The sequence below is a fragment of the Antechinus flavipes genome, chromosome 4 (genome assembly GCF_016432865.1).
Source record: "Antechinus flavipes isolate AdamAnt ecotype Samford, QLD, Australia chromosome 4, AdamAnt_v2, whole genome shotgun sequence".
In the NCBI taxonomy this organism is placed as follows: Eukaryota; Metazoa; Chordata; class Mammalia; order Dasyuromorphia; family Dasyuridae; genus Antechinus; species Antechinus flavipes.
Window position 1 is genome coordinate 243726051 of NC_067401.1, and position 26197 is coordinate 243752247.

General features: G+C 33.0%; 1 protein-coding gene across 3 annotated transcripts in view; it reads right to left on the reverse strand.

The window, feature by feature from the left end:
* COL12A1 (collagen type XII alpha 1 chain) overlaps positions 1-26197 on the reverse strand; it is a 142152-nt gene that overhangs the window by 63094 nt on the left and 52861 nt on the right. Inside the window, exons 15-31 of one of the 3 annotated variants that reach the window (XM_051997277.1) lie at positions 23147-23413; positions 20194-20386; positions 18401-18522; positions 15725-15874; positions 15523-15642; positions 15262-15426; positions 13114-13260; positions 10371-10510; positions 9720-9849; positions 8424-8566; positions 7939-8068; positions 5957-6096; positions 4338-4467; positions 1501-1640; positions 1136-1268; positions 1009-1035; positions 461-603 (exon numbers count right to left, since the gene is read on the reverse strand). In XM_051997277.1, the coding sequence (XP_051853237.1) occupies positions 461-603; positions 1009-1035; positions 1136-1268; positions 1501-1640; positions 4338-4467; positions 5957-6096; positions 7939-8068; positions 8424-8566; positions 9720-9849; positions 10371-10510; positions 13114-13260; positions 15262-15426; positions 15523-15642; positions 15725-15874; positions 18401-18522; positions 20194-20386; positions 23147-23413 (2420 nt within the window). Of the gene's footprint in view, positions 1-460; positions 604-1008; positions 1036-1135; positions 1269-1500; positions 1641-4337; positions 4468-5956; positions 6097-7938; positions 8069-8423; positions 8567-9719; positions 9850-10370; positions 10511-13113; positions 13261-15261; positions 15427-15522; positions 15643-15724; positions 15875-18400; positions 18523-20193; positions 20387-23146; positions 23414-26197 lie in introns of those variants that run through there. The other 2 variants (XM_051997276.1, XM_051997275.1) reach the window with 2 other exon arrangements.

Genomic DNA, 26197 nt, shown 5'->3' on the forward strand with positions numbered 1-26197 from the left:
ACATAAAATGAATTGTACTTCACATAAGAGATCAGTAATTGTGGGACTCGAAATCCATGGATTTTACATACTGAAAACATAGAATTATAAGGTTTTATCTCTTGAGCTAAAAGAAACCTCAGAAACCATTGAGTTCAACTCCCCATTTTATTTTAAAAAGAAAAAAAAGATTCCAAATGCTAAAATAAATTTTAAAATATTTAAATAGATTCATAGGTAATAGATCTAAAAGATATTGCTTCAGGTAATTTGGATATGTTGAGGTTTGTCTTCTAATTTCTAGCTGACATCATGGAAGAAAACTATAATCTGTCATGAAAACATCTAATGATTTCATTATACAAGACAATTTACTAAGCAAAATAGTTCAAACATCTGGCCAAGGATTGTAACTCATAAATTTCAGTGCAAAGAAGGAAGATAAAATGCCCCAAATGAAAGTCTTTGTCAAGTTAATTACCGTTTGTTCAGGCCCATCCCCTGTGGAAGGCTGGTAAGTGATTCTGTATTTCTGCACACGTCCACTTGCAGGATCCCACTTAACAGTCAAACTTTTGGATGTTGCATTATATACCTGAAGATTTCGTGGACCACTTTTTGGAGCTGAAAACAAAGTCATTAATGCCCACAGCAGATTATTCAAAAGCACAATTTAACCCTCCCATAAAAAATATATGCACTCTACCATCCCACTTTCTGCACCTCTACATGTACACATGTGTATACACGTGCACATACACACACAAACAGACACAGACACAGAGAAATCAGTGGAAGCTTTTACTGTAGATTGAAATTTGGCTTGGTTTCCTATCAACAAGTAAGTGTAATTAGGGAGTAACAAGTAATTCATCAATAAACTTCACTCTTTCCAAGAGTAACCCATTAAGAAGAACCCCCATTCAAAGCCAATTGATATTAAAATAAAGGAAGATTGACTTAAATAAATGATTCTGTTGTCATTTTGATTTTTTAAATGATGGAAATTATAGAAACTCAAATTCTTACCTAGAGTTGTTACAGGTATTTCAGGCACTAGAGAGAAAACAAGTATTTGGAAAATATTACATATGTATCTTGAACTCTAATAATGAAGAATATGAAAACAAATCCCATTTAAAAAACTCAAGCTTACATGTCCTCTCACTGCTAGTAAGGTCATCACTTTCTGATTCATCAGGATAAATAGCAGTAACTGAAACTTCATAGAGGGTGTTTGGATTCAGATTTTCAAAAACCAGAGTATTTTCATCACCATTTAAAATAGTCTTAAGAGAAAAGAAAAAACAAAAACAAAATTCAGCCATAATGTTAAAATTAGTGAACCATATACTCAGTGACAGGTTCTTGAAAATATTTGGCCAGATTCATCTCTCTCATGCAATAGTTCTCAAATCCCCATAGTTAGGAAAAACATTAGGCTGACAAGAGTTATTATGTTACCTTTCAAAACAAGGCAAAATGTGATCCAAGCTAATAAGAAATACCAGTCAGTCCTACCTCCATTTTTTCTGTGGCTCCATAAGGTGACCATGTCACTCTATAGAGAGATACATCTGAAGCTCCATGATCCCATGTTCCTCTGAAACTATCTGGCGTAACTTCTGTAAGCCTCAGATTAATTGGTGCAGGAACAGGACCTATTGGAAGGAGAGACCAGGGTATTTTTTAATATGGCCTGCAATTTAAGAAATAATTTGGTCTACTAAATGGAAAACTAGCCTCAGAGTTAGGAAAAGTTTCACCTCTGACATATATTTGATTGTGTGACTTTGGCAAGTCACTTCAACTCTTGGGGATCTAGGCAACTCTCAAGATTATAAATCATTGAGAGGTGCCAACATGAATTGGCAGGGGGAGTTTCTTCATCCAGGAATTCTCTATGTCAATGAAACCATGAATCTAATTTCCTATTCCTCAGACTAAACACAACATATTTTTTTTAAATTTCCAATGGATATCACCAAATGATTGTTCAGTTGAACTACCCATCAAACCCATAACCATCAAACAAACCTATGCATAACTAAGAGATATAATTATTTGTACATATGTGTACATCTATCAACCATCACAATGAACTTTTAATGCAACAATTTTATAAAATTCTTCTCAGCCCCATCATAATTTAGAATGATCAAATCTAATAATGTTTTATTAGTCTACATTATGTTCTTATTTTGCTTAATGAAAAAGACATGAACATATATCACAATTTAATTTTTTAAGATGATAATATAAAGGATAGGAGTTTTGCTTATGGTCTTCAGAAATCATGCTTCCAATTCCAAAACGTAAACAAACATTGTTTCACTACTTTAAAATGAAGGCTAAATAATAATAAAGCCTATTGACATAGTGGATATTAGATTGAATTGGAGGCAAAAAAAAAAAAAACTAAGCAAGAATTCTGCCTATGACACTTATTAGCATGTGTCCATTGGCAAACTATTTCACCTCTCTGAGACTTGTTTTTTCATGTGAAAAAGGGGTAATATCTGTAGCACCTACCTCAGAGGTTCAGTGCAAGACTCAACTGTGTAAATATTGTTTTTAAATTTTAAAAAGTCATATAAATGTCAGCTGAGATAATGAATGCATACATCACAACCACAGAACATCTTGTTTTTAGAAAGGAAAACTGAACTTAACTCAATTTGATCTACCAATGGGTAGACTGTTATACTGTTCCCAATACCAAAAATTCAACACATATTTTATCCAGAAATTTGCATAGAGAAAGGATGTCATATAATAATAATGAAATTTGAATGCACAATTAAGTTTTTTAATTGATATCTAACTTTAAACAAAAAGTTAAATAAAATATACTGCATATAAACTAGGCTACAGATAACAAAGCTAGGAGGTATAAAGACAGCTGAGAGCTCAACTAACAGCAACTACATTTTATTAGCTACCATACTAAGATTCCTGTTAAAATAATTATGGACATCTGGAAGATTCCTTGAACTTTCTTTTAATTTTCCATCAATCTCTCTAACTTAGCAACAAATGAAAATTACACAATGTCTAAAAACCACCAAAAAAAGTCTCTAATAATTCAAATAAAAAACTCCATTTGAGATAAAGGACCACCAAACTTCTGTCTGATCAAAATAAAGAACAACACTGTAACAAATACAATTACAAAAACTAATTAATTGCTATTAAGGCTCTAAATTATTATGATATTTTAAAATCATATTTTCCCCATAGTATTTCAATACTTTAATGAATCTTTATGATCTTTCCAGGGTGATACTTCATCCACTAAAGGTAGATTGCAACCACATCAACATTTTCTTATCATCACAGATTTTTCAAAAATCTCTAAATTAAAAGGGTTAAAAAAAAATCAGTTCAATCCATATCCAAACAAGAGTCACCTCTACAATGTACCTTATAATTGGTTATTCATCCTTTCTCTGAAGAAGACCAGGAAGGAGCTTATAATCTTACAAGGCAGCCTGTTCTGCTTTTCAACATCATTCACTGATATGAATTATTTCTTTATACCAAGTCTAAATTTTCCTCTTTATAATTTCTATACCTTTGCTCCTTATTTTCTCCTGTATAACCAAGAAAGACAAATCTATTCCACATAATGATAGCCCTTCAAATATGTAAAAAAATTACTATCCTGTCCTTACCAAGTACTATCTCTTCATTAAGTTAAACTTCTCCAGTTTCTTCAACTGACCCACGTGACATGATCTTTCACCATCTTAGTTATTTTCCTCTCCAGCTTATCAATGCTGTTCCTAAAATTTAGTGCTCAGAACTGGTTCCTAATATTTCAGCCACAGATAACATTAATTAATTACTATTTTTGCTGTTCATTCATTTCAGTTATATCCAAACCACATATGGGTGTATCTTGGCATTGATGCTGGAGTGGTTTGCCATTTCCTTCTCCACTAGTTTTACAAATGAGGTAAACAGGGTTAAGTGACTTGCCCAGGATCACATAGTTAATTAGTGTCTGAGGCCAAATTTGAACACATAAAGATGACTTTTTCTGACTCCAGAGCTCTATCTGCTGTGCAACCTACCTACTCTTAATTACTAATTACTAAATAAATAATTATAAAACTACACAGATTAGTAATACTTAATTATTAAGCACAAAGCATTCAGCCAGTATTCATAGTTTTATATTGAAATTTCCAGGTTTAAAAATTTTTTTCAAAATAACTAGGAGAAAAATAGCTATATGAAATAGCTGTCACATATATTCAATTTAATATAAATTGCTTTCACATAGTTTACTTATATGAATTATTCATGCACTCTTTTTCCAATAGTCTAAAAGGAAATAAAATATCTCATCTTACGTGTAGTTGCTTGAGCAGTCACTGGAGGAGATTCTCCTTCATCATACACTGCTACAACATTGACTTCATAGAGTGTTTGTGAAATCAGATCACCAAGAGAGGTCTTTGTCCTTGATCTATCTACTTCCACCTATAATAAAAACAGGAGTAGATTTTTTTTAAAAGAATGTTGGTTCTAATTATATAATTGTCCCAGGACATATTAGAATAATGGTATTATGATATCAGAAAAGATTAACAATTATCAGACTTGAGGCAAAGTTTCTTTGAAATCACTCTCAGTTAAGGCAGAGAAAGGAGCATTGAAAGTTGACAAAGTGATAAATAAGGTGGTAAGCTCTTTAATTTCTCATGCAAGACAGTGTATCTCCGTACTATAGACATCTGTATTGGCTTTCTCCTATATTCAAAATTCCCCTCATCATCATCTTTGCCTTCTGATTTCTCTGGTTTTCCTCAGATCTCAGCTAAAATACTACCTTTCCTAAGAAGTCTTTCCCAGTCACCTTTAATCTTAGAGTCTTGCCTCTGAAATAGTCTTATTGATATCATTTTTATATAGTTGTTGTTACGTTGTCTCAGTCATTAGATTGTGTACTCCTTGAGGATACATTTTGACTTTCTCTGTATCCCCTGAACTTAATATAGTACTCTGTACATAATAAATAGCTAATATATGTTTGTTGGCTTGATTTGACTTCAGAGGATGATATCATCACAAAGTTGTACAATCCTTGTGGATCATGAATCCCTTCTAAGTGTAAGCCAATTAATAATTTTTCATTTACAAAAATATATATATCTTGCTTATAAATAATTTTGTTCTTTTTTTTAGATTGCTTTTATATATAGTATTTTGTTTGACCTTCACATCAAGCCTTTTGTATAAGTTAAGACTTGTCCTCATTCTATGAAGGACAAAGATGAAATATAAAGAAAATAAGTGACTTAACCAATGTTTACACAACTAGCTAATGTCAGTCAAAAGAATACTCATTTTCTGGTTCTCAAACCAAGTCTCCTTCTATATGATACTTATGGTAGTCAGATAGCAAATCTAATGTAAAAAGGCATCACTTTACTCTCTCTATGAATGCTTAAATTGCTATTTTGACTCTAATAGGTATCACTAAGTAAAGATACCTACAATTTTTTCTAGTCACTTGGACTCCCAGAAGTTTCTTGTGGCTAACACTGAAGCTTTGAAACTCATACAAGACGCAGGACTAGTGATATAACTAAGAATTTTTGTTCCAAAGACAATAAGCATCTGCTTAGAGAAGAAACTGATGAAGAGGCTTAGAGGGATTATTGAAGAACTCTAAAATAGGCAATAATATAGTTAGTGATGTGTTGCTTGTGTTCTCCTTTAAAATAAGAATTATAATTATGTCAACAGCACTTAATACATATTTTCAAAATGAGTTTCATTAATATAACCCTACGCACAAAACAAAAGAAAAAAAATTAGCCACTTCTAACAGGAGTTCGTGATCCATATTTTCAATACTATCTTATAATGAACAGCAAGTGTCCAAAAGCTATCTTAGCACAACATTTATTTAATCAATTGCTAAAAAGAGCAACAATTTTCAAAACCTTCTTCATGTCTAACCTACCTCTTTTACATCATCATCTTCCTCTGTTTTATACCTGACAATATATTTTCGTACTTTGCCAGGAGCAGGATCCCAGATGACATTCATACTGCTATGGGTAACATCTGTGAGTTTCAAACCTCTAGGACGAGGTAAAGGTACTGCAGAAATACAAAACATTAAGTTCAGATATAACCATAGATTTTGTTTGGAATACTGAGATCCAATATGGCAGTGAATAAAATGACCGTATTTAGAATTAAATCCAATTTCCAATGTTTACCAGCTCTTTCTCTCTGGAGAATTCTCTTTGTTTTCTCATCTACAAAATGAGAGTTTTAATATTTATGTTGCCTATCTCACCTAGCTGGTGTAAGGATCAAAGGAGATAATCTCTTTATAGTTCTTTACATACCTTATAATACTATAAAATTTTATTTATTATTTATTCATTATTAAATTTTCACTAAATAATTTAAGAAAAAACTTGAAAAGACTATGCATTTATAGATGCCCCTATATTAACATATGCAGCTAAGTATATCTATTTATGAGTCATATTGGCATAAGACACTCCTATCAGAGGGGATTGCATCTACCAAAGCAATCAGTACCTTCTCTACAATTTACAATAAAGGATGAGTAAGTATACACAGGATCATCACAGTACTCAAAGGGAAAAAAAACGGGCTTTGAAATCAAACAGAATTACCAGACTCTACCTTCTGTGGGTCATTTTTTATATCATCTAAAAGTGTAATCCAAATTGTCAAAATTATTGCTTTCGCTTTTGATTTATTTTTAGCTTTTCTTCATGTGATTTGGCTTTATTATTTAAATAGGAAGCTTTTTGTTGACACATCTATCTCTTTTCTTTTTATACTTAAATTTATATTCCTTTATCAGATACTGACATCTATTCCAGCAGAAATGAAAACACTCCTGATTCCATAAGAATGCTATTTTTCTATTGACTTTTAAGAGAATGGAAGTGAGAATGGGCCAAAATATTAAGCACCCAGTAAGCATCCAAGAAATTTATAGTAGCCAATATGGGAAAAATAAACCATAAATTAGTCTTAATATATCAGGCAAAGTATACCAAACCTATACTTTCAGAACACCATAGGAAAAAAAATTATCCAAAAAGGTCTATTTTATTTCTGTAATATAAACACATCCTTCCCCTCCTGTTTCCCAATATTTCTGTCTCCCTTTGTTTATCTTTTTTGTTTGTTTCCCTGTCCTTCTTCCAAAATTTCTATCTCTGCATCTCTCTTCCTTACCCCATGCTTTCATGTGTTTATCTTTCTCCAAACCTCCCAGTTTAGTATCTGTCAGCTTCCTTAAGTCAACTGGCTCATAACACATTTGTTTACCCTGTGTTGGTCAGTCCTACTCAATTCTCCTTCATTTCTCAACCCAATTTATGACTCTCCAATCTCATTTTCTCCTTCTTGAGGCTATGTACACAGAGAATGTACCCCAAGTTCACTCTTGCTTAATAGTTGAGTTAAAAGCTAAACAGAAGAGTTGTTTTTGATTCTAGAAGCAATAGGAGATTTATTGAGTAGAGAAGTTACACAATCAGATTTACATCTAAAGAAAATTACTTTGGCAGTAGTGTAGAAGATGTAATGAAGCAGAGAGACAATTGAGGCAGTTAGGAGACTGTTGAAATAATCTAGACAATAGATGATGAGGACCTGAACTATAATGATAGTTTAATTAATAAAGAGGAATTGGATGAAAGATGTGGTGGAAAGATGTGTTTATCTTTGATTAGACAATTAATTGATTAAATGAGGCAACAAAGATTGAGGAGTTGAGAATAATCAATATTATAAAACTGTGAAACTGGAAGTATAATGGTGACACTGCTTTGATAGAATGGGTACAGCACAGAATCATCAAACAAAATCTGAAACTTTGAACATCATGGAAATTTTTAAATAATGATTATCAGGAGGAGGGGGGGGGGGAGGGAGAGCATAAACACCTACAAGTTACTTCCCGGGCAGTGACTGGATCACTGGTGAGATCATACAATGTTGCTTTGATAGTTACAGTATATTCAGTATTGGGGATGAGATCAACCAGCTGCATATCTGTCACTGATGGTCCAACAGGTATCTATATTGACATAGAAATAAATATAAATACAAATACAGATAGACACAGATGCTGATGTAGATATGGAAATGGACACAGATGTACACATTATGCACATATGGATATAAAGATAGAATGTAATCTGAAGTCCAAGCAGAAAGTTAAATAGAAGAAAGAAGCCAAACAAAAACTGGTAATTTAACTCTGAAATTCACAGCACCTTCCTTCATATCATTGAGTTTATCAATTTAATTTAAAAAGCAGTTCCACAATACATTCAATAGTTTTAAACTATGCTATGGACAACAAATTCAAAGGATTATATATTTTAAATTGCAATTTTTTTTTAATTTATCAAGAGAACAAACATCCCTACCTCTTTGGGATTTGTGGGCCCTGTAGCATTGACAGCTACATAGGACAACAAGTAACCAGTAGCTCCACCAACTGACTGCCATTGCACCCGCATGTTAGTTGGTCCAACATCAAAAATATTCAGGGAAACAACAGGGACTGGCACTACCAAAACATAAAATCATTCATCAAACAAGTTACTTTCATTCATTCTAGTCTTATATTAACTTATGTTTCTTAATCTATTTCATATGTATGTATATATGTATAAGTATTTATATTCATGTATATGTATACATATGTGTGTATATATGTATGTATATAAAAGCATGTTTGTAAACTATTTAAAATCTGTATTAAGAATATGAATCTGAAACTTAGGGAAGTATATTAACTGGGGAATTCTGAACAAGTGATAGTATATGAATAGAATACTATTGTGCTATAAGAAATGATGAGCAGAATAATCTTGGAAAAACCCGCAAAGACTGATATAAGTTGATACAATGTAAAATGAACAGAACCAAGAGACTATTATATACAATAATAGCAATATTGCATGATGATCAGCTATGAATGACTTAGCTATTATAAGCAATACAGCGATACAAAAACAATTCTGAAGGATTTATGATGAAAAATGCTATCCATCTCCAAAGAAAAAAATGATCAAGTTTGAATACATATTGAAACATACTTTTTCTTTACTTTCTTTGTTTTCTTGGAGTTATTTTATCTGTATTTTCTTTCATAATATGACTAACTTGCAAAAATGTTTTACGTGACTACACATATATAACCTACGTCAAACCACTTACCTTCTCAATGAGTGGGGAAGGAGAAGAAGGGAGGGAGATAATTTGGAACTCAAAAATTAAAAAAAAACAAATATTTAAAATTGTTTTTACATGTAACATGGGAAAAATTAAATTTAAAAGAATATGAACCTGCATGGATAATTGTGTCAGTAATAACAGCATAGTGTTGCAAAAAGGAAAAAAGAACTCAAAATAGAGATCTAGATTTTACTCCCATCTCTGTCTCACCCTCACTATATATGACCTTGTATAGCCCTGCCTAAGAGCTTTCTGGACCTGATAAAATAACTCTCTGGAGAAAGGAAGTTGGTGATAGAATTAAAGAATATAAAATCTTGCTATTGGGTGAAGACTAGAATCACCAAGACCCTGGAAGGGGATGTAGCAGGCACAGTGGGAGGAAAAAGACAGAAATAAATAAATAAATAACAGCAAAGATTATTCTAGAGAGATCAATAAGTAGATGTAGCACCAAATGGACAAATAACATGAATACTTACAGGTTGTTTCAGTGCCCTTCAGGGGTTCACTATTTTCATCTTCCACTACAGAATACACATTAACTACATATTCTGTTTCAGGCTTTAGATCCTTAAGCACCGTACTAGTTTCCAGGCGACTCACATAAAACTAAGTGGAAAGGGTAAAATAAACAATGATAAAAGTCACAAATGGTACATTCTCATTTCTTCATTTCTCCTAGAATTTCAGATTAGAAAATACCAAGGGCAATGGACAGGAGAGATTCATTAAATTGAGCTAGAGTTCTCCTAATCACCCCTGCTATACAGGCTTAGAATTTATTTTGAAGAATTTTTGTTGTTTCAAAAATTATTAGGTCAGCAAGGAAGCAGAGAGTAATGGCAAGAATAAATATGCCATCTATTCAGAAAGTAACAATATCATACCACTACCACGCCATATTTAAGGACCACAAGAGTCTTAGCAAATATTATTTCAACTTTAATGGCAATCAAGAGTAAGAGCATAATTATACAGGATTAAGCAGCATAGGCATACTATGTGCTGTAACAGAAACTTGGTCTTAGCCTCTCACAATGAATGCTGACTCCTCATTTGATATTCTGTATTGAGGAACTTGTGAAAACAGTAAGGGTTGGCAGAGGGAGAAAGAGGTATTATTTACTCACTTCTTGGCGTTTCCCTCCAGAAACTGGATAGTATTCCACCTTGTATCTGTCTACACTGTCCGATGGGGGTGTCCAGCTCACTCTAAAGGAACGATGGGTTCTCTCAGATATAACTAGATTGGAAGGTGCTTCCAAGTCTCCTATGCAAGGGAAATAAAATATTTTAAAAGTTCATCAATTAATCAATATGAAAAAGATTAAAATTAGAATAAAAAATCCTACTATTTACCAGGCAATGTGACAGAATAGGAAAAGCAACACACTCAGATTCAGAAGACCTAAATTCACATCCTTAACTATCACTAATTAACTGTTAAATCTTAGTAAGTCCCTTAATCTCTCTAGGCCTGAGTTTTCTCCCCCATATATTATTAGCTATAAGAAAATCACACTATACACTTCTCAAAGGATCAAATGAGATAAGTAATACAAAGCATTTCAATCCTAAGTATTATATAAGTATAAACTTTTGTTATCAGAAGAATTCTAAGCAACCCTTTTTACATATTAAGTAGCTTTCATGAAAATAAAACTATGATGATTCATCTAGGGACAGTTTTTCTAAAAATCATTCATTTTATTCCATGGGATTTGGAATTTTTAACAGTGTTTCTTAATTTAATTTGAACTTTTCTAATTAAAATCCTCTGGATATGTCTCTGTAGGTTTACAATAATATTTTTATGCCACGGAATAGACAGGGTGACCCTAGGCTATTGCTTTGAAGTGATATTTTATGATACTTATATAATAAAAGTGACATATATAGAATTGGAAGCAATTCTTTTCTGGAACATGAAATCCTTTTTCAAATGCAATTAAAATGGCAAAGAATTGGAAATTAAGGAGACGGCCATAAATTGGGGAATGGCTGAACAAGTTGTGGTATATGAATGTAATGGAATATTATTGTGCTATAAGAAATGGTGAACAGGAAGGTTTTAGGAAAACCTGGAGCATGGACTCATATTGAGTAAAGTAAGCAGAACAAGGAGAACACTGTATACAGTAACAACAACACTGTGCAATGATCTATTGATATATACATATATAGAATGATCTAGGACAATTCCAAAAGACTCATGGTGGAAAATGCTATCCATACTCAGAGAAAGAACTGTGGAGTCTGAATGCACATCAAAGCAAATAATTTTCACTTTTCTTTCTCATTTTTTCCTTTTGTTCTGACATGTATAATTTATGTCAAATTGCATGCCTTTTGAGGGAGGGAGAAGGTTGTAAGGAGGAATTTGGAACTTAAAATCTTATTAAAATGATTGCTGAAAACTATCTCTACATGTAATTGGAAAAATTCAGTGGTAGGGGGAAAACATGTAAAGATGAAAAAACACTCAAATTAAAGCTTGAAAATAAAGAAATTAATCTAGTAAATTCAAAATATAATGCAACCACTATCTTTTGAGTTGTTTGCAAGCCAAAACTTGATAAAAGAAAAAAATTTCATTTTTAATTCTTTAACCTTTATTATACTTGGGTAATAATCAAGTCTACAAAATTATCAAGCAGTTTTATGGTCTGGGAAACTGGCATAAATACAATGATTTTATGGTTGATAAAACAGAAAAGAAAATAGATAAAAGATGCTTTCATCTATTCTAAGTTCTCTCCAAGGGAATAAAACTACAAATTTCTAAACAAATGTTGAGAACTAGAAACTTGCAAATGCTAACTATACAGATGGCCTATTTCTCCAGAAAAAAAGTATAATCAGTTGGCTAAATCCCAAAAGAAAGTCTTTAAAGGATTGGTCAGAAATTCAAAAAGAAAAATTCATACAAATATATTCCCCAAACCCAAAATAGCTGAATCATGTTCACTAGTGTCCTTGCTGGCCTCTCATTCCAATTTCCTCATGACTAGTATAAACATATAAAGAATAATCCTTACAATTTTCTATAACAATTCAAAAAGGAATTATTCTAAGCTCTAAAATAATCATGATTTTAATCCTTTTATTAACTTACTCCACTAAAGTCCTATCCTGATGCTTCAGAATAATAGTGGTCATCCTACATTCTCAAAGGCTAGACCAGCAAGACACAAGCTCTGCCAGTTTCTTCCAAGAAATACCATAGGTATAGTCCTGACAATTTGATACTTTATATTGTCCAAAGACTAGCCTAGATAAGTTCATAGAAGCTTATCACCACATTAGATATGGAGTCATAAATTTTTAGTCCACGGAAACATTCCAAGGTGATTGAGAAAGTTATAAAATGATCAAGATTTAGAGCACTGATGGGAATACCATTGTGAGTGAAGTTGCAAATTTCTAAAGTATTGAAATATTTATCAACATTATTCAGTTATGGAAAACAGCTTATTGGGATGGAGGTGAGATGAGAATAAAGTTAAGAACATTTGGCTACTTATCTATATCTATGTAATAATTAGTGTGACACAATCTTCAGGCTCTAATCCAGGAAAGAGATTTATATCCTGACCAAAATAAAAGAATAAGGGTAAAGTATACTGAGAATACCTAAACTGAAAGTGTGAAGTAAAAAAAAAAAATATCTCTTCAAAATGGTCATTGCCAGTGAACAAGTACTTTGGAAGGAAAAGAATCACTCATTAGATATTAAAGAAATCCATAGAAATTTTGAAGAAGCACAGGCATGGGAATAAATTTTAATTAAAATTATATTCAGTTAAGTTAAAAAAAAAAAACATTGAAAGTTGATTAATGATGAATAAGGTGATAGTTATAATAATAGCATACCTGGACCTTTGACACTATTGCACAAGTTAACAGTGAGGTCATCCACAATCCTAGAAAGTGAGTCAAAGTCAGCCACATTATAGGCATGAGTATCATCTGGGTCAGTTGCAATCATCTTTAATTCAGTCTCATCTGCATTTTTAATACCTTTATTAAAAAAATACAAATTAGCAACATTGATCAGAAATGTTTAATAAAGTTTTAACATATAATTTAACAAAATATATTAGAAGCAATATTCCAATGTTCCAATGCATGACAACACAAATATATGTATATGTGATTTTACTTTAAAAAGACTATCTAATAATTATAAAACTATGAATCATGATAAGATATCAAAAGAACTTGAAAAAAGGAAGGTATTCTAAAAGTTAAGTACTTCTAAGAACAAAAAGTAATGCCTAAGACAAATCAATAACTAACTAAAGTCATTAAATGAATGAATAAAATGAATGAATGATGGAAAAATTAATGAATTAAAAAGCAGTTAGTGTTTTCTATGCAGGCGGAACTGTGCTAAGGATTGCAGATACAATTACAAAAAGTAAAATAGTCCCTGCCCTCAAAGAGCTTACTTTTTAATGGGAAAGACTGTGCATATTGTTGGGGGGAAAGGGGGAGATGGGTTAAGGAACAAAGATAAATAGATAATCACAGAGATTTTAAACTAAGCCATGAGGAAATCAATTAACTTGAGATTTTGCCCTTTTCAGAAATCAAGTGGTAATTTGATTACTGGAATTGGGAGGAGAAGGAAGAGAAGAAATGAGAAAGGAAATCTTAACAGGATATTTTCCAAATTTTGGTAATAGTAAATGCCTAATATTTATAGTACTGTTGTCCTTTTTAATGATGTAAAATTTTTTCTGGACAAATTGAAAAGTTCAAATTGGTTAATAGACAAAGTTGACTGCATATATAAAGATCTAAAATCATGTCTCCTGCCTTATGTCTCAACCAGCATTTATTGAGCACTTGCTGTATTTTAGGAACTCAATAAGATAAACACTGAAGATACAAAACCAAAAGTAAAACAGAATAGAATGTTAATCAAGGAACTTCCATTCTATCTGGGAAACTAATATATGCTAAACACTGGCAAAATGTTATCTTTATGTGTGGGTGTTTTTAAAGCCAAAAAGCATTTGTATTTCCACTTACATCATAAAGGTCTATTCCAATTAGAGACAGATTTGTGACACAGTGAACTGGGCCTGGAGTCAGAAAGGTATGATTGAATGTGGCCTCAGACACTTACTATGTACATGGTCCTTGGGAAATCATTTACCTTCTTTTTGCCTCAGTTTCCTCAATTGTAAAATAGGAATAACAGCATGTTATGAGGATCAAATAAAATAATACTTACAAAGCACTTAGTACAATGTCTGGGACAGTGCAAGTACTATATATAACTGGTTTTTTCCCCCTTTCCTTTCTCCTTTTCCACAATATTTCAATGTTGTGTAAAGATTATGCCAGCAAAACACAGACTCTTTCAGGCCCTACTAAGTTGTAAAGACTTCAAATAGAAGCCCAAGATGGACCAAAAATTCAGAGAAGTTCCTCACCAGAAAATTATCACCAACTCATGAATGTTTTTGGCTACAGTGACCTGCAAAGATCATCTAGCAGATATATAAAAGGGCTTCATTATGTCAGTGGATGGATTAGCTTTGTTCACATGTAGAGGGCAGGAACTCTGAAAAGGTATACTTGAATCAAGGACAGCAAGGATGCTTATAGTTAAGCATCTATTCAGTGTGATTGATGAGATAACGGTTCTCTAGTTAAACATATACTTAATGTGATGGTGATGTAATGGACAGTTAGCACATGCTCAGTTGTTGTAATGATGTAATCATACTGAGGTATTTAAGGGCTGAGAGGGTTGGGAACTTTAAGTCTCAGACACAGATACAGAGACTCTCTCAGACACAGACACAGAGAAGGCTCCAGACTCCAGACAGAGGACTACATTTTTGACTAGCCTCATGGTGGCCCTCCTGCCTTCATCTCTTCTCCACCTAAAGACCAAGGCCCATCCAGAGATCCTCCAGAAAGCTAGCCCAGACATTACACTCACAAAATCATAAATCCTTGAAATTTTAAGAGCACTGGGTTGCTACCATTCTTTCTGGTACTCACCAATAGCAAAAAGTTCCACTCCTCCATCCTTTAGTCTCTTTGAAGGTGCTTCTACATCATCCTGTGATTTCCCATCAGTGATGAGAACACCAATTTTGCGAGCTCTAGGTCTCATGCCAGCCTGTGGCCTAAAGTTATTTTGCCAAATAAAATTCAAAGCCATCCCTGATGTGATTTGAAAAAAGATATATAGTGATTATTACATAAATATATCTTTTTTAAAAAAAAAAGCTTAAAGAATAACAAAAGCTCAGAATTTACCTGTCAATGTATTGCCTCCCTTGTATGGTAAGTTGGCCACTGCCTCCAATAGACTTTTTCTGTCTTTATGAGCATTTAACTGCCATTCTGTTCTGGGATCCCCACTATACTGAGCAAGGGCTTAAATAATGCAATTATCATTAGTTTTTGAAAAGAGCATAAAAACAAATGTTTAAAAGTCTTTAATATTAGCAGAGCCTACCAATTTGTACTCTTTTGGGGCCAATCTCGAAGACTTCAACAATACGTGAAATGAAACTCCTGACAGTTTTAAAATTAGCCCGACCAATACTCCAAGAACCATCTACCAGTAGCACGATGTCAGCTTCTGCTCTGGTGAAACACTCCATGCCTGATACAGCAATAATCAAAAGGCACACATGAATAAGAAAAACATTAAGTGGTGTTTAATTTTCCTGTATTCCTATTTTTCCTCCCTCTGCTAACACTTGTTTGCTCTATGGTCTCCCTACTTTAAACCATTATGGCATTAGCAGATATTAGGATATCACTGAAAATATATCCATGAAACACATATCACCATCCCAACTCATGAATCTCAGATCATATCAATAAGAATTGGTCATTCATTCAATGACTATTTAAAGTCCTTGTAGCTTCTACTGTCAATTAAGCATCTTTTCTTTCTTTTTTTTTTTTATTGTAGTTCTTCACTTTAGCCTCAGAAACAGGAATTAGTCTTCTAATGTTTGTTTTATCAAATGAGCAAGATAAATGAGAATGGACTTGCCTGAAGTCTGAAAAAAAATTAGCCTTATTTTTAAAAGTATTTCACTATCAGAAATTAGAAATTTTAGTAAAAATTCAAATATGACCTAAAGCTTTAAGATAATATTTCTCTGGAATAACATCTGATTGTTGATTGCAGTCATATCACCACAAAACTGTTAAAAAGTACAGAATGGGCAGATGAAAATGCATGGGCTAGAAATTGCTTTTGTAGACCAAAAACTTTTTTAAAAAAATTTGTTACACCAAATCTAGGAGGTAATTATTAACATCAAGTACAAGATTATTTAAATGCAAACCCATTCAACTAGAAATGCCCAATTAATGTCCTAAACCAACATTTCATCTTATTTACCATGCAAACATTTCATAGTTACCAGTTTGTAAACACTGTTCTTTACTTTGTAATGCAATTAGATAAATATAGATGGCAGAGGAATGTGCACATTTAAAAAAAATGAAAAAGAAGGAACATAGTTTGGGAGGGATGCAAACAAATATACAAGTGAGGAGATGTACAAACACAAGCACAAACATTTATGCAAGGCTGGAATGCTATGGAAAGAGAATCATTTCAGATCTCCTCAGTTCACAAGCTAGGGAACAAAAATATGATTTGGTTAATATCATCATAATTTAAATAATAGAACATTATATAAAACAGACTTAACTCCTTAATTTAATATTAGTCATCTAAAAACTGTCCTCTGTTGTTCTAGAAATTGTGTTACCAATTGTTTATTTTCTGGCTTCTTGCCCTGATAACATCTAATCTTTATATGGAAGAAATTATATTGAGAAAAACCATCATATCCATCATGCTTAAAAGATACTGTGATCTCATTAAGGTTCTATCTAAGCAATCCAATACTAAAGGATCATAAATAATTAATTATTCCAAGTATCTGTTGGTTAAAAATCATGATCCTCATACATAGAAAATACAAATCCAATCTTTTTCAACATAATACAGATCAGGGAAATTGTTTAAATGTAATTTTGTGTATAAAGCAATTAAAACTGGTTTTACATATACTTTGAGTAATGGAAGAGGAGAAAAAAAGACTAGTCCTATGATTTCAATGATATGGGGAGTGTTCAGTGTAAAAACTTCTTCCAGTGATGCAGAATGGCATTCCATCTTTAAATTACAACTTTGCCAGAAGCATTAAAAGGTTAAAAGTCATATAGCTATCATAGGTCAAGTAGAAGGATTTGAATCCAGAGCTTCTTCTCTTCAAGATCTATCCTCTATTCACAATGTTTTATTGCTTCATGTATAATACTGATGGAATGAATATGATAAAACACACACACACAAATCAAAGATTTCTGCACATCTAGGTGGCCTACAAAATTCTCATTTCTCATCTTCTTAACTAGTCCAATGGTGCTAATGACCCTGACACAGAGTGACAAAAACATTCAGTAAATCTCTCCAGATCCTAAGAGTTGATAGCCTGAGATCCTACATTTTAAATGCATTCAATTTTTTTCCTGTCTCAACTATTAAATAAATTCTGGCAGCTCCTATTATCTTGTAAAACTAAACCTGGCATTTTCCATACATCTTTATAAAAGCATATTTCAGAAATGGGAAGGGGAGGGAGAGGGCACAGAAATGATACATTTGCATTAGTTCTATTAACTTAATAAAAAATATCATGCTATATAATGATGCATTTGTAGTGGAGTACTACATAGTAGAATATAATAATGATGATCATGAAGGCTTCAGAGACAAAAAGTAATTTTGGTTTCAATAAAGTGAATGCCCAATTAGACTTCTGATAATAACAAGAAAAACAACTGACATGTATAGAGTATATTGGAGTTTGCCAAGTACTCTACCTATATGATAATAGGTAATATTTATATACCATTTAAAGGATTTCAAAGCAATTAATGTTATCTCATTTTTTCAAAAGGACTAGTCATCTGGACTGGAACAAATAGATAGTTATACATTTATATAATACGTAAATAAACGTATAGTTCTTTAAACTTTTGTTGAAAATGTCAACATTTAGTTTTAAATATTATTTTAGAAATTTTTCCATAAAGCAATTAGACAAACTTCTTAAATTTAAAACATCTAAATTAACTTAAATTTTCATAAGCTGCTTACCTGAAGGTAAAATTGGCATTACAGTTGTATCTGAAAGAGTTGTCATTTCCTGTCCAATTAGTGGTGAACTTTCTCCTCCATCAAACATTCCAAAAACATTTACTTTATAGGTTGTGCCTGCCCTGCAATATTAAAAATTGGAGATATAGATATATAGGTTAGCTAAAAAGGAATTGTTTTAACTATCCAAATAAAGAACTTTATTCTTTATTTTCCATTTTATTAAGAGTCATTGAGATCTTCCCCTTTGAGATTGTAAGCATGTGAAAATATGGAGATAAGGATGAAAATTCACCTTTGCATTTTCCTGTTTACCTTATAATACAATGGGAAATTGCCAGATACTATCTAACAACTCTGTCCTGAACAATGACCTGAAAATTCAGGTGTAAACAGGTATATAAGGCAACGAGAAATCATGCCTCAAAGAACATCAGAGATAGCCACACACCCACAAATTCCTTCTCTGTTTCCCTTTTGGGTTTGCTACATTGTCTGGGCAGTTCACAAGTAGTAAAGCTACACAGAATTTCTGAGGAGCATTGACTTTTAGATTGAGCATAATAGCAGAAGAATTGGGCAGCTAGGTGGTGCAGTGGATACAGCAACAGCCCTGAAGGCAGGAGGATGGGAGTTCAAATCTAATTTCAGACACTTAACATTTCTTAGCTTTGTGACTCTGGGCAAGCCACTTAACTCCAATTGCCTCAGCAATAATATTAATAATAATAATAACAGAAGAATTTGGCTCACAGCTTGATAACTTTTATTAAATAATATGCTTTAAGACAAGAAGAATGGCTTTCTAACTCTATGAAGATCTTTAAAATCAGAGACGTATTTGTTCAAATTTTCATATTATTATACAAATGAAAAAACTTTTAAAGAATTCTTGAATAAACAAATGAGCATTGAATGCTAAGATAAACTATAATATTTGTTGTAGTTTTAGAGCATATTTATGAGTTCCTTGATGAAGGGAATTCCAAGTGCAGAATCCCTCTCTCTCTCTTTATCAGTGCTGATCTTCAGCAATTCTGAAGTTTAGAAAACTAAGAAAACTAATGAACTCCTTAGGGGCACTTAGAGATTAAGTAATTCATCTGTGGACAGAGTCAGAGGTAAGGCTTGAATCCAAGTCTTCCTATCTCAAAGATCAACTTCTCTTTCCTACACCAGGAGAAGTAGCATGGGCTAGTAACAGATCAGGTATAAATAAAGTCATCAAGAGCACAATAGCTTATTATTCTCATTAAGATAAATGGTCACCCTCCATTCATTCTTAAACTTCCTTGTTTTCCATTGCAAAGCCTGGAGCAAGGCTTTTACTCAATCCACCCTTCCCATTCTACCCCACTGGTTCAAAACACAGTCATCTGGGCATTTTCAGAGGGAATAGTAGTCTCCATATTTGGGGAAAGTTTTCTATCACATGATGACAACACCCTGAGTAGGGACTACGGTTGGCAAAATAAATACGTTAGACTGGAAGCATGTTTATTGCTGATGAAAGAAGCCACTCCTACTAAGTTGTAAAAATGTGACAAAGAATTAATGAAAGCCTCTTGTGCTTGATAATTTCTAAAACTACTTGTATGAATTGCTCACAGCAACCCAACTGAAGCCACACCATGCCTTAGGAAAATAGCTTTCATCTTTATTATCTAACAGCTTTTATAAACTCCTTCCCTGGAGAATATAGTGAAAATCAAACATGTTTTCCAATTTAGGTCTCACTGATTTCAATAAGTTGTTTAAAATAGCAACAAAAAAAGAATGAAATTATTTTATACCTAAGTTCCTCCAAAACAACAGTATTGTCATAGGGACCAACAACTAATTCCCCAAGCCTCTGATTATCTCCTGTAGGATGGAAAGTGACTTTGTAGCCTTTTACTTCTCCTGGGGCTGGCTCCCAAGTGACTCGGAAGCTTGACATGGTTGAGTCAGATGTTTTGAGGTTCCTGGGTGATTTGAATTTGGATACTGCAAAGAGAAAAAAATAAGAATAATTATTATCTGAAATACAAATTTCAGATGGCTACTAAATCTTGGTCAACAGCAGTACTGAACTCAACTCAGCTGTATTCAATAAATACACATTATGTACCTGCTATGGGCAGATACCTTATGTTAAGCAGTAGGGACAGAAAATGGATCTGGGATTTCATTGGTTTAGTAAACTCCCAAGGGAAGAAATTCTCTCTACCAAAGTAAGTCAGCTCATCTTTCATATAGACAGATAGCTGCCTAGAGTATGCAGAGTCTAAATGACTTGCCCAAGATCACACAGTTAGGATTTGAATCCAGATATGGTATGAGAAGTCAGTTCTTTATCCACTATGTCATACTGATTCATGGCATGGAGACAGAAGGATGAAAAATCAATCAACAAGTATCTATTAAGCTATGGGCCAGTTACTATGCTCAGTGCTGGGGATTCAAAAACATAGATGAAAAAGTCTTTGCCTTCAAGGAACTCAATCTCCTTCCTTTCATTTCCATTCCATTCAGTTTAATAAGCATTTTCTAAAATGCCTGCTATGTTCTAGGCACTGTGCCAAGCATTACAGATACAAAGACAAAATATAAAATAGTCCCTGATTTCAAGGAACTTACGATTTAGCAGCAAATTGCTGGATAAGATAGTCAAATCAATAATTCTAAGTTGGAATAGAAAAGAACTATAAATTGAAATAGAATAAATACATAGAAATACCACAGAAGGAATAAGAGATTTCGAAGAAGATAAATCATTTCTAGGTTTCTAAGTGAGGGACGAGGAAAAGGCTTCACAAAACAGGTGGCATTTATATTAGACTTTGAAGAAAGAAAAAGCTTAGAAGAGGACAGAAATGTGGAATAAATTCATTCCAGGCACTAATGATGGCCTGAAAAGCAGTGCAGAAATAGAAGATGGGCTGAAATGAAGAAATAGCTTTTAGTTCAATTTGGCTGTAATAGAGTCCATGGAGAAGAAATGAGACCGGAAAGATATGCTGGAGGCAAATTATGGAAGGTTTTGAATGTGAGACCAAGAAATCTGAACTGTGTTTCATCTCCCCAAAAAATGGGTAATCACTTTTAAAATATGTTTTTTCCCCAAGATCTTATATTTAGAGCTGGAAAGGACCTTAGAAGCCATCTAATCCAGTCCCCTCATTCAAAACAAGAGGAAATGAGATCAAGAAAGGTTATGATTTTGTTTATGGTCACACAGTAATCAAATGTCAGTAACCAAATACAGACTTTTCTATATCTAAATCCAGCAATGTACCCATCATGCCATGTTGCCTCTAAAGTGATATAATCAGACCTGAACTGAATCCTAGAATGATTACTTTCTCAGCAATGTAAAGGATAAATTGGAGAGGGAAAAACACCAGAAGTACAGTGATCTATTATTTTTCATTTTAATGAATGTAGCACTCCATTCAGATTTGAAGATGTCATTAATCAGGGAGAATAGTTGAGGAAACCATTACAACTATGGAGGTGAAAAGTAATGAGACTCTCAATGTGTTGTGTAAGAAGAAAGAAAAAGATAGATTAAGAAATATTTCAGACATAAAATCAACTGTATTTGGCAAATGACTGGAGATTGAACAAGGTGAACAGAGCGAGGCAAATCAAAGGAAACTCCTCAAGTTCAAGTGAGGGTTACTAGGAATTTGAGTCCCAAAAAAAGTCAGGAAGGGATGCCGATTTTGAAGGGAAGATGATAAACTCAGCTTTAAACATGTTGGATTCAAAAATGTCAGGAAGACATCTAGGAATAGATATCTAATAAGTAGTTAGGCATTTGGAATTGGAGTTCAGAAGAACAGCTGAAGTTGGAGGTAGACATTTTAATGTGATCTGCATAGAAGCAATGACTAAGGCCAAGGAATAACATAAAATCACTATGGGAAAGAGTGTAGAGAGAAAAAGGAAAAAAGGATGTCTACTCTTAGGGACCAGGAAGAAGAAAAATAACCACCAAAGAAAAATTAAAGAGTTAGAATAAGAGATAAGAAAATCAGAGCCAACATTTCTTATAAATGCTCATATACCAAGTTAAATTCCATTCTCTTCCCTCATCAGTTTCAATAAACCGTAAGTTTAATATGAGTCAACAATGGATATAGTCAGAATAGATAATGAAATCTTGGACTGCTTCATGAGAGATAGAGTGCCTACATTATAATAGTCACATTATATCTCATTCTGGTCAGATTGGGTATAACCATTTGAGAAAGATATAGATAAGATAAATATCATGCAAAAGAGAACAACTAGAATGATTAAGGACTTTGAATTATTCTGTGGAGGATGATTTCAAGCCATTGTCAGTATTTACTCTGGAAGAAAGAAAACTTTGGAAGGGAAAAGGATGGATGGGGTGGGAACACTAGTAGCCTCTGAAGTATTTAAAAGACTATTATGTAAAGGAAACAAACTTGTTCTTGACTTCAGAATTCAGAACCCACAATCTAATGGGAATTGCAAAAAGAAAAAAGAAAGAAAGAAAGAAAAAGAAAAGCAGATTTAGAACTAATAGAAGGAAAAATCCCCTAACAGTTATCTAAAAAATAGAATGGATGCTGGAACATGGCAGGTTCTATCTGAGACAGATTCTAAGCAAGGGCTGAAAGACCACCTATTGTATACATGTATATACCTACTGTAGATGAGATTTTTATTTAGTATGGATTAAATTAGTAGGTCTCTAAGAGCTTAAAAAAGCACCTTTAAAATTATACATACATGTGGTTCCTGATCCTTGCCTGTGCTTTCCTTCTCCTGATTTGTAAATTGGAAGCACTGTAATATCATATGTAGTTTGAGGTTGAAGTCGTTTTAACACAGTTGATGTGACTGTGGGTGGCACTTTGGCCACCATCTGTCTTCCTCCTCCACGAGGCCGATACACAACACGATAGTTCACAACTTTTCCAGGTGCTGGTTGCCATGTGACTCTCATTGTTGTTTCAGTCTCATCATCAACCCTCAGAGTTTTAGCATTTTGAGATACTGTGGAATGCAAAGCCAGATTAAAATACATGTCAATAAAAAATAAATCAGGTCATAGAGTAATAAAATATGATTTAAGCAAAGAGTAATTGTCTGTTCTCTAATATTCAAATATTCTAAGAAAGACAGAAGCCCAATAGATTAAGATTTGAATTCAAATCCTACACTTTTACATTTGCTAACTGACTATTAGCAAGTCACAACTTCTCTGGACCTTAATTTTCTCACCTGTAAAATGGAGATAATAATAACAATACTTTAGTAGCCACCTCACAAGGTTCTTGTGAGGTTCCAATGAGACAATCTTTGTAGAATGTTTTCCAAATCTTAAAACTCTATACAAATGTCAAGGATCATGGTATCTCATAATTCAGAATTGTAATCTACTTTTAAGTGGGAATAATAAAGGACCCTAAGAGACCTTTCTTGCCCCTCCCCTGAAAACATAAATACTAGATCTTAGGGATTTCCTAGTTGAGTATTAGAAAATTTAGAAAAGAAAACATGCTTTTCATGGGACAAGGTTTTAGAAATTTTATCCTACTCCCATCTGTAAAGAATTTCCTTAAAACCAAATGGATTGAGGAATTTTGCAGCTGTTTGCTCGCAAGGGAATTTTGACAGGGGCCACTGCAAGGAGAACAAGAAAATGATTTCATCCTGAATGAAGGTTGTTAATGAAATTTCTTGAGTTCTCTCCCTAGAAAATGTAAAGAAGAGGGATATAAAGAGATAAGCCATTACAAAATGTCTCAATAGTTTTAAAATTGGATTTGTAAAAATTAAGCCTGTAAGGATCCTTCATATGGGAAGTGTTTGCTCAAGGTAAAATAAACATCACTGACAAAAATTACTTTTCTCTGATATATGTGAGTTTTGTTTAATGAAGGGCAATTAAATATCTAAAACAGATCAAGTAACTTCTGTTCTTTACTATGCCAGTGTGATATTTATATTCAGCCAATACTGTTAGCATTTTATTTTATTTATTCAGGGATTAGATACTTCAAAAGGTTAGAATCAGTTTATGTAGGAATAGACTGTAAGCTCCTAAGGAAAATGATTGAGAATTTCCCCTCACTATTTGAGAGAGAAGAGGCATGGGAAGTAAGGAGGAAAAAGGAAGGGAAGGGGAAGAGGAAGGTACAATTTTACAACTATAGTGATATACATATTACCAACATATTTTTTTAAACAAGTTCATAGATCTTGGGTTAAAAACCTAAAAAAAATTGTCATTAAATATTAATCTTTTAAAAATCAATACAAAATCTTAAACTTGGATATTCAGTAAAGTGATACCCTTACTATGTCCAGTAATGATGTATATGAAGAGAGGAGAAGTGAATAAAATAATATATATACAACAAATCTAGGATGTCTTCATCTAAAATGTATTCAGAATAACCCAATTCACAATTTTCTATTATTACATATTATTAGGTGAAGATGAACTAGTTTTAGTGAAAAGAAACTAACTAAAAGTTTTCCCATTAAAAAAAAATCTTTGAACTAATATAAAAAAAATCTTTATCTTTATTAACCTTTATCTGAAATCTGACATTTCCTCCCATTATTAATTAAAACAACATTTTTGTTGTTTTAGCAACAATCACAATAACCACTCAGAATTCTTCTGAGAAGTCTGTAAATTTCATCATACTGTCAAAGTTCTCTAAGGCATAAAAAGGTTAAGAACTCTTGCTCAAAATATATGATCTTAGTTAATAGTTATATTCTTGTTAAAGTAGCTTTCTTTCCAACCTCCCTTAAGTATGTGTATGTACACACATTAGTTCAAAGATTCCCTGAAATATATTAATGATCCCTTGGAAGTCTATGGACTTAGGGTTAAAAATCCCCGATTTAGACAGTGAACGGTATCCAAAACCCCAGCAACAAAATGCCTTCATTTTATAAATAAGACAACAAAGCCCAGAATGATTAAATGAATCACCTAAGTTAACTCAAGTAGTAAGCATAGGAACAAATTTGAATCCAAGTATCCTAATTTCAAATTTAGCACATTGTCACAACTCACTCTCATATATACATGTGCTGAAATACCAAGAACTCTTGCCATTACATTCATAGAACTAGTTTTTAATGCAATACAAAAAGAAAAAAAAATTTCTTCAGAATATCAAATCTCTTCCTCCTACACAAGATGCCCAGTTTAATTTCACTGATCTTCAGAGTTCAAAAAAATGTAATATGATCACACAAAAAATCTTTGGGTGCTGTTATGAATAGCAACCAGTGCTCCAAAAATCTGTTACCACTCCCCTGACACCAGTGCTAAGATTCCCAGGCTGTGCAAATATTTAAAAATCTAAATATGTTCAAACCAGACTTTTGCATTTCATGCTTCATACTGTGAAACCTTGCAAGCTTCTTAATTATTTCCTTTCCTTATATCCTGTATAACAGAAGGAAACTTTTGCAAATTTCTATACATCTCATGCTAATAATTATTAACTAACCCTCAGGCTTTTGGAAAACCAACAAGGTTGGCTCACCTCTCCATCCCACCCCACCCCCATACATACCACAAAAGTAATATGAACAAGTTGTGCTATGAATTGCTGCAACACCCTCTTTTTTTCCCCTCCCTTCTACCTCATGTTACCGACTTGTCTCCTCCAGGGGATGTCTCCAGGTAGTAATATAACTAAACTAAGAAAATGTGTATATATACACACATATATGCATCCACATCCACACATATACACATGCATGTGTACATAGACATATTACACATATACACATACATACACACCCACC